The sequence below is a fragment of the Dipodomys ordii genome, unplaced genomic scaffold (genome assembly GCF_000151885.1).
Source record: "Dipodomys ordii isolate 6190 unplaced genomic scaffold, Dord_2.0 Scaffold128, whole genome shotgun sequence".
NCBI classification, from domain to species: domain Eukaryota; kingdom Metazoa; phylum Chordata; class Mammalia; order Rodentia; family Heteromyidae; genus Dipodomys; species Dipodomys ordii.
In genome coordinates, this window is record NW_012267344.1 from 2,094,399 (window position 1) to 2,103,936 (window position 9,538).

At 57.9% G+C, this 9,538-nt stretch overlaps 1 protein-coding gene across 1 annotated transcript; it reads left to right on the forward strand.

The window, feature by feature from the left end:
• The first annotated feature begins 1,822 nt into the window (after positions 1–1,822).
• Positions 1,823–4,166, forward strand: Cx3cr1 (chemokine (C-X3-C motif) receptor 1). The gene is made up of 2 exons (XM_013030206.1): positions 1,823–1,884; positions 3,058–4,166. Exon 2 carries the CDS (start codon positions 3,082–3,084, stop codon positions 4,123–4,125), a length of 1,044 nt encoding a protein of 347 aa, XP_012885660.1. The 5' UTR covers positions 1,823–1,884; positions 3,058–3,081; the 3' UTR covers positions 4,126–4,166.
• Positions 4,167–9,538: the final 5,372 nt, after the last annotated feature.

Here is a 9,538-nt window from a genome sequence, read left to right on the forward strand (position 1 = left end):
GGACGCACGCGGCCCCGCCCATTCCCTGGCCCCGCCTCCCGCGGTCGCTCCCTCGGTGGGCGTGGCGAGGCAGGTGGGCGTGGCGAGGGGCGGTGCCGATGGGCGGAGCTCCTGGGTGGGCGGGGCTCCTGGGAGGCGTCGTCAGCGCCACCTGCCGGGCCGAGCCGGAACTGCGTTGCTTTACTTGTATTTGACTTGTGTTTTCATCCACTTGGGTGAAAAACTGTCACAGGGAGAAGATTTTATTCTTTTTTTAGAGGAGCTCCGGTCCCGTGGAGCTCCGAGGACATCGGCCTTGCCGTGTTCTGATGAGATCGATACCACAGACTGGCCCAGGCCCCGTGTTCAAATCCCAGGAAGAGCACAAAAACACACGCACTCTCAAAGCCTATGCATAATGACGTTCTACACCTGGATGAGCGGCAAACGGCTAGTGAGTGATGGGAAATGGAGACCCTAGTGTGTCATGGGGCCAGGCGCTGAGGCGCCCGCCTGTAATCCCAGTTCTTCAGAAGGCTGTGAATCTGATTGAGTGCAGTTCACAGCCGGCCAGGGCAGGAAAGTGCATGAAGACTCATCTCCAAAAAGCCAGAAAAGGGGCTGGGGCAGGTGGCTCAGTGGTAGATCGTTCGCCTAGCATGCATGAAGCCCTGGGTTCGATTCCTCAGCACCACAGACACAGAAAAAGCCAGAAGTGGTGCTGTGGCTCAAGTGGTAGAGCACCCAGCCTTGAGCACACAAGAGCTCAGGGACAGCGCTCAGGCCCTGAGTTCAAGCCCCAGGACCGACAAAACCCAAGAAAACACCAAAAAGAAAACCCACAAATAATCAAAGAAGTAAAGTATATGCATAATGAACAATAATAATTGCAAGGAAATGAGCTAATAAAGGGAACCAATGATCGCTACGAAGACATAATAAGGAAAGAAGTAAAATAAACACTAATTAGTAATAAATGAAAAGCAAATACAGAACAAACCCAGCTCTGGGCCTGGGGCGCCCTCTCCTGGTCACGGTGGAGAATGGTGGTCACCGTCATTCACGGAATCCTGGGCCTGGCGCGCCCTCCCGTGGTGGATGTGGGGAATGATCGCCTCTGTCACTCGGGAGTCCTGGGCCTGGCGCGCCCTCTGGTGGTGAAGGTGGGGAATGACCGTCACCGTCAGGCACGGACTCCTGGTGAGAGCCCTAAGCTGGACACCAGCCGCTCACGCCTGTCATCCCTGCTACCCAGGAGGCTGAGAGGTGGAGGATCATGGATGGAGGCCAGCCTGGGCAGGAAAAGTCCAGGAGACTCCGATCTCCAAGGAACCACCTGAAAACTGGAAGTGGCGCTGTGGCTCAAGTGGTCGAGCACCAGCCTTGAGCTGAAGAGCTGAGGGACAGCGTCCAGGCCCTGAGTTCAAACCCCACGACCAATTATATATATATATATATATATATGGGAGATGAGAGTCTCTCGGACTTTCCTGCCTCGGGCTGGCTTTGAATCATGATCCTCCAGATCTCAGCCTCCCCAGTAGCTGGAGCGACAGGCATGAGCCGCCCCAACACATGGCCAGCCTGGATTAAGAGAGGGAGCTACACATCTCAGCCACACCATCAAGCTTCCCACTCATCTCCAGGGCCGGGAGATCCAATCCCAGCGCTCCCTCCTTCCCCGCTTTCTTCCTGGGCTCAGTCCTGTCTGCAGCAGGCTGCAACCGAGCCGGCCCTCCCGGCAGTGTCTAAAGATAGAGACACCCGCCCCGGCCTCACAGGAAGCCAGACGTGATTGGCTAATGGGCCGAATAAAGACACAGCGCCTAAGGGACCGGAGAGACAGAGACAGAGATTCAATTCAGTCCACGGTGAACTCTGAGCTGTGTCTGCCCAGACTGACAGGTGTGTGGCTCCTCTTCTTCCTCCTCTTCCTCTTTGTGCCAGGTGGACACAGACACACCTGTGTGGGTGGTTTGGGGGCGGGGCTCAGGCTCCCCAGGCCGGAGGGGAGGGGAGGGGAGGGAGGAGGGGGGAAGGTCCACTTATGTGTGTCCCAAAGCCAATCAACAAACTTCAAGCTCGGGCCTCCGCCTCTTTCTTCTTCCAAGGGTGGGTGATGGAAAAGAGTTTTACAAGTACTGAGTATTAGAAGTACTGGAGCCGGTGCTCGGTGGCTCACCCTGTGTCATCCTAGCCACTCGGGAGGCTGAGATCCGGAGGATCGCGGTTGAAGGCCCAGCCCAAGGCAGGGACATCCATGAGATGCTTATCTTCCGTGAAGCCAAAAGAGAAGAAGATAAGGGAATACGATACAGGCAGTAACTGGAGCGATGGCTCCACAGGGTAGAGCACCAGCCTTGAGCAGAGCAAAAAAGGCTCAGGGATGGTGCCCTGGTCTTGAGTTCAAGCCCCTGGATCGAATAATAATAATGGTGAGCCAGGCGCTGGTGGCTCACACCTGTCATCCTAGCTACTCAGGAGGCTGAGATCTGAGGATCACGGTTCAAAGCCAGCCCAGGCAGGAAAGTCCGTGAGACTCTTCTCTCCAATGAACCACCAGGAAACCGGAAGTGGCGCTGTGGCTCAAGGGGTAGAGCGCTTGCCTTGAGCTGAAGAGCTGAGGGACAGCGCCCAGGCCCAGAGTTCAAGCCCCACGACCGACCAAAAAATAATAAAAATAACAATAATAATGGTGATGCTGATGGTGGCATTTGGGAGATCTAGCAGGAGCTTCCTGTCTTCCTCCAAGCTTTTGGGCCCCCCGAGAATTTCCTCTTCCATTTTGCCAGGCCTGGGGGCTTGAACTCAGGGCCTGGGCGCTGTCCTGGGACTGCTTTTCCCTCAAAGGCTGGCATTCGACCCACCTGAGCCACAGAGCCACGCTTGCTTTGGGTTGCTGGTTTCCCTGGGAGAGAGAGAGAGAGAGAGAGATCTGAGTCTCAATGGGGCCTTTCCTGCTTTGGAGGCAGCCGGCCTCCACCCGCGATCCTCCACACCTCAGCCTCCCGAGTAGCTGTGATGATGGGGGCCTGATCCCTCCTCCCTACCCCGTGGTTCTTCCTCTCCTGACCCCAGGCTTCCCAGCTCACCAGCTCAAACATGGCCACCTCCGAACCGGCCTACGACCTCGAGAACTTTGAGTACGACACATCAGCTGAAGCCTGCTCCCTGGAGGACGTGGTGGCCTTGGGGGCCCTCTTCCTGCCGGTGTGGTACTCACTCGTGTTCGCCGTGGGGCTGGTGGGGAACACGCTGGTGGTGCTGGCCGTGGGCTGCGGGCCGGGCAGGCGGACACGCGGCGTGACCGACGTGTACCTGCTCAACCTGGCCCTGAGCGATCTGCTCTTCGTGGCCACGCTGCCCGTGTGGACGCACTACGTGATCAGCCCCACGGGCCTGCCCCACGCCGCATGCGCCCTGGTCACCACGCTCTTCTTCGTGGGCTTCTTCGCGGGGGTCTTCTTCGTGACCCTCATCAGCGTGGATCGCTACGTGGCCATCGTGCGGCCAGCTGCGGCCCTGGGGGGGCGATCAGCCTCCCACGGGGTGACCCGCAGTCTGGGGGTGTGGGGGGCCGCGCTGCTGGCCGCTGCCCCGCAGTTCATGTTCACAGGCCGCAGCCAGGGCGAGTGCTTGGGCGTCTACCCTGCGTCCCTGCAGCTGGTGTGGCCCGTACTGCGCGCCGTGGAGACCACGCTGCTGGGCTTCGCGCTACCCGCGCTAGTACTCACCTTCTGCTCGTGTCGCATCACGCGGGTGCTGTGCGTGGCCCGCGATCCCCGGAAAACCCGGGCCCTCCGCCTCGTGCTGCTGGTGGTGGTGGCCTTCTTGGTCTTCTGGACTCCTTATCAAGTGCTCCTGGTCCTGGACACGCTCAGGCTCTTTGATTTCTTCCCTGACTGCACCGCCCGCCGCGAGCTGCGCTTGGCCCTCACCCTGGCCGAGACTCTGGCCTTCAGCCACTGCTGCCTGAACCCCATTATCTACACTTTCGCGGGGGACAGGTTCCGTGGCTACCTCCGCCAGCTGGCCAGAAAGTGGCTAGCGGGCTCCGATCCACCCCAATCCCCCAGGTCCGAGAGCATGCCTGGGGCCTCGCACACCCTGGACACGAGTGAAGGGAACAGGTCTGTCCTGCTCTAACCCCCCCCCATCCTCCTCCCTGGTGCCCCAGATCTCGAACTCAGGGCCTCAGGCCTCCGGGCCTAGCGTGCTCACTCCCCCTCCCCCGAGCCATGCTCTGTTTCCTGCTTGGTGTTTCTTCGCCGGTTTGTGGCACAGGAAAGAGGCCTGTGGAATCTCTTAGGCTGGCTCAGCCTCGCGCCGCGATCCTCCAGACTTCAGCCTCCTCGGAGGAGGCGGAGGTGCCGCTTCTGGCTTTTTCTGCTTATGGGGTGCTGAGGAATGGAACCCAGGGCCTCAGGCATGCCAGGCCAGCGCTCTACCACTGAGCCACCCTGCCAGCCCTGCGTGTTATATATGTGATGTACTATACATGCATAAAAACATATGAACATACGTGAACATGCACTCGACGTCTATTTCTGTCTTTTGTTGCGGGGCTGGGAGAGGTCGCGGGGGCCACAGGAGTCTGGGGGGAATCCATGGGTCTTGGCGAGTTGTTCTTTAACACCTCTGAAGAGAAAAGACTTATTTTTGGAGGTTGAGTCATTTGGGCCCCAGATTCGAATCGATGGCTTAAAGCCCAAACCACAATTTGCTGATCGTTTTCCTTCTCCCCCAGTAAAAGATTGGTGCTTGGGATCTGAGACCTGACTCGAGTCTGGGGGTGGGGGGGGGAGATGGGTTGAATATTCACCCTTGGCTTTCCGGGCACTGAGGCACACGCTTGTCATCCCGGCTACTTGGGAGGCTGAGATCTGGAGGATCGAGATTGGAGGCCAGCCCCGGGCAGGAAAGTCCGTGAGACTCTGATCTCCAATAGACTACTTGGAAAAAGCTGGAAGTGGCGCTGTGGCTCAAGGGGTAGAGCGCCAGCTGTGAGCACAGAGAGGCTCAGGGACAGCACCCAGGCCTTGAGTTCAAGCCCCAGGCCTGGCCAACACACACACAAAGACACGCTAGGAACCAAATGAAGGTCCCAAGGAGCTGTGTGTGTGTGTGTGTGTGTGTGTGTGTGTGTGTGTGTGTGTGTGCAAACACACGAGCCAGTACTAGCGTTTGAACTTAGGACCTCCAGCTCTTGATTCAGCTTTTCACACTCTACCCCTTGATCCACACCTCCACTTCAGGGCTTTGGGCTGCTTTGCTGGAGATAAAGAGTCTCACGGACTTTCCTACCTGGAGGCTGGCCTCCAACCTCAATCCTTCGGATCGCAGCCTCCACAGTGATGGGCATGAGTCGCCCACCCACCAGGATTCGAACCCACCCCCCTCCACTTCCCAGCACCCTGTGTGCAAGCGTGAGCTTGGGGTGTGGGGTTCAGGGTGGGGAAGCTGAGAAAACCCCAAGACTTCCCCTTTGGGGTTTGAAGCTGCAGAATGGGCTTTTGGGGAGTGTTTTTGTGAGTGTGTTGTTTGTTTTTTTTTTTTTGCTTTCACAGCGAATTCTCCCCCCCCCCCCCCCGGGCCTGGGAGAGGAGGGGACAGAAGTCAGGACACACTCAGCCGCATTGCATTTCCTGTGGCAAGGCTGATCCTGTCTCCCCAGGGAGCCGGGACTACAGGTGTATGCTGCCCTACCAGCCCTGGGCTTCATCTCCTGTCCTGGATGTGAGGCTCTCTCTCCCCCCTTCCCCTGCCCGGCAGGATCACGTGGAGGGAAATTCCACACTCCAAACACACACACAGAGATAGCAACATCGATTCAGGAATGAGGCCATGTCTGGCGCCTCCTGCCTGTCATCCCAGCCACCTCAGGAGGCCGAGATCTGGAGGATGACAGCTGGAGGCCAGCCTCCAGGTGGGAAAGTCCGTGAGACTCTTCACCTCCCATGAGTGAGCAGAAAAGCCGGAAGTGGCGCTGTGGCTCAAGTGGTAGAGCGCCAGCCTTGATTGAGCCCAAAGCAGCTCGGGGACAGCGCCCAGGCCCTGAGTTCAAACCCCAGGACTGGCCAAATGAATAAATAAGTCTCTGGGACGTTTCCTGCCAAGGGCTGGGCCTCCAACCACAATCCTCCGGCTCTCAGCCTCCCGGGTGGTAGGGATGACTGACGGGCGCGAGCCACCGGTACTCAGCGGTAGTATTCACCGTCTCCATCTTGAGGTGGAAATTTCCATTTCAAGCTGGCCGTGGAGCATCGGGAAGTGAAAGGGGAAGAGGTCAGCCCCTCATCCTCCAAGGTGCTGGGTGATTTGCAGTCCCAACTGCCACTGGCTGCCATTGCCCAAAACTCACACGGGCCAGGGGCCTTTTGGTGGCTTCTCCTCAGAAAAGAACCCCTTCTAGGTCCATTCTAGCTGAGCCACCCCGCCTCACGCCTGTCCTCCTAGCTGCTCAGGGAGGCTGAGATCCGGAGGATCGCGGTTCGAGGCCAGCCCCGGGCAGGAAAGTCCCTGAGACTCTGATCTCCAAGGAAATCGGCAAAAAAGCCACACGTGACGCTGTGGCTCAAGTGGTAGAGCACCAGCCTTGAGCAAAAAGAAGCCCAGGGACAGACAGTATCCAGGTCCTGAGTTCAAGTCCCCAGGACTGGCAAAAAAAACAAAAAATAAAATGGTAGCCACCGTTTGAGTGTGGGTTCCTGATCAACTTCCTTTCTCACACGTCTTGTTTTTTTCAAACAAATCTAGTCCTTCTGGGTGTGGATGGGAAGTGTGATTTCACTGTGGTTTCTTTATTATTTTATTTTTTTTCCCATAGGTGTCTGTGTACAAGTCCTGGGGTTTGAACTCAGGGCCTGGGCGCTGTCCCTGAGCTTCTTTTGCTCAAGGCTGGTGCTCTTAGTATTTCTTTCCTTAGGACTTTTAACAGTTCTTTTCCTTTTGTTGATTTTGTCTTTACAGGTCTCTGTTTTTTTTTTTTTTTTAACTTTTCTGATTTTAAGGAATTACATGCTATCTGTTAGGACGCCATAGTTTAACTCTGATGAATGAGTGAAGGATTTTCAGAGCCATCTCCCCAGCTCAGGGTGGGTGGTGGTTGTTGTGAGATTAGGATTTTGCTATGTAGCCCAGGGCTGTGTCTCCTGGGTGGCTGGGATTACAGGTGTGAGCCTCCAGGCCGGGCTAGGATAGGGTCATTCCCTTCCTCGGCTTTCCTACTTGACTGGGTGGTTTTTGTTGTTGTTTTATTAGAAACAGCGGGTAGTAAGACTCGTCTGTCTGTCCAGTGTGTCTGGCCAAACCCTTAGCCAGCAGTTCTATTTGGAGGAAACCACCCCAACTCACACTGAGGGGGAGACCAGACAAAATCCCCAACCGGGAGGAGGGGTGGGGGGGGAGAGAGGCTTGTGTCTTGCAAAAGAACAGAAGCCACTGCAGGAAGATCTATTTTTAAGGAGAGAGGAAGCAGGGGAGGAGAGACAGACAGAGACAGAGAGAGAAATACCAATGTCCTGTGGCCAAGGCTCAGAGGCCCTGAACCTCTGTCCTCTCGGTGGAGGCTGAGATCTCGAGGATGGTGGTTTGAGGCCCAGCCCTGGGAAAGGAAAGTCCGTGAGACTCTGTTCAGTGTAGTGCTGGAAGGGGAAGGAAAGGAATAGCTGTTGAATGAGCGTCTGGGCATGAGGGCTGCGTTCCATAATCACGGATTTAGAGACAGACACCAGTCAGTACTCGCTTACTCTCGCTTCCGCCAATCTTCTGCGGCTTTGTTGTTTTGTTGTTGTTGCTGCTGCTGCATGAGTCCTGTCCAGGCCTCAGGGCTCCTCACTAGGGTTTGCTGTAACCAGCCCGAAATAGTCACTGACAGCACCAGTGCGCGTGGCTCACGCCTGTCATCCCAGCCCCTCAGGAGGCCGAGATCTGGAGGATCGTGGTTCCAGGCCAGTGCCGGGCAGGAAAAGTCTATGGGACTCTGATCTCCAGTGAACTATTGAATAAAAGTAAAAAGGCTTAGGAGGAGCTGTGGTGCAAGTGGTAGAGCACCAGGCCTTGAGCAAAAAGCAGCTCAGGGACAGCGCCCAGGCCCTGAGTTCAAGCCCCAGGACTGGGCCTGGACGCTGTCCATGAGCTTCTTTTGCTCAAGGCCGGTGCTCTGCCACTTGAGCCACAGCGCCACTCCTGGCTCTTTTTTGGGGGGTGGGTAGGTGTTCATTGGAGATGAGAGCCTCACAGACTTTCCTGCCCCAGGCTGGCCTCGAACCCCGATCCTCCAGATCTCAGCCTCCTGAGCAGCTGGGATGACAGGCGTCCTCTGCCGGCTTTTCCGGCTCGCTCACTATCCATAGCCTCTCGGCACCTGTCCCGGCCAGGCGCTGGGGTCACGGCCGGTGTGGGGCGCAGGTCTGGGTGCCCCCTTGTGTGTGGCTGGGCCTGGGCCCTGCATGCCAGGCCCGGCCTGCGCTGCCCGGCTGCCCCAGGCCGGTGTGTGTGTGGGGAGCCTGCAATCATCCTCGGGACTCATAGCTGCCTATTCCAGGGGCAGAAATAAACCCGGTCACCTGCCAGAGCACCGGGTCACCACCCGGGAAGAGTCTGGAAGGACACGGGGAGCCGGGTGACTCATGGGCTGACACATGCACAGGCTGACACACAGATCTGACACCTCATAGAGGCATGACACACAGATCTGACCCACACCACACACCTGACACACGATCTGACATCACACACCTGACACACGATCTGACATCACACACCTGACACACGATCTGACATCACACACCTGACACACAGATCTGACATCACACACCTGACACACAGATCTGACATCACACACCTGACACACAGATCTGACACCTCATACAGGCCTGACACACCCACACACACACCTGACACACAGATCTCACACACACACACACTCAGCAGGAGGCAGGGGTCCCAGGAGCAGGGGTCACAGCCTCTAAATAGCCCTGACACCCCACGCCTGGGCTGAGTCACCAGCCAGACCCAAGCCAGGGAATCCCGCCCTGCCTGACCACGCCCCTCCGCTGGCCACGCCCTCTGTCCCGCCCACGCCAGCATGCCCCACCCAACCACACAGGCCCCGCCCCTCCGCACTGGCCACGCCCTCTTCCCCCACCCGCCCATGCCCCGCCCCTCCAAGGCCCCGCCCCTGTCCTGCTCACACATAGCCAAGACCCACATCCCGGCCACGCCCCTCCACGCAGGCCACGCCCTCTACCCCCGCCCACACGCATGCTCTACATCTTGGCCACGCCCCTGCCCACATCCTGGGCCCCACCCAACCACACAGGCCCCGCCCCTCCACAACCGCCACGCCCTCTTCCCCGCCCACGTCCCACTTCCAGACCCCGCCCCTCTACTAAGGCCACGCCCCCTACGCCCCGGTTGTCTCCTCCTCCTGCCTTGACCACACCCCCTCCATCCCTGCCACACCACCAGGCCACGCCCCCTTCACTTCCTCTTCCCTGACCCCTCCCCTCCCCTCCCCTTCCCTGACCCCTGCCCTCCCCTGACCCCTGCCCTCCCC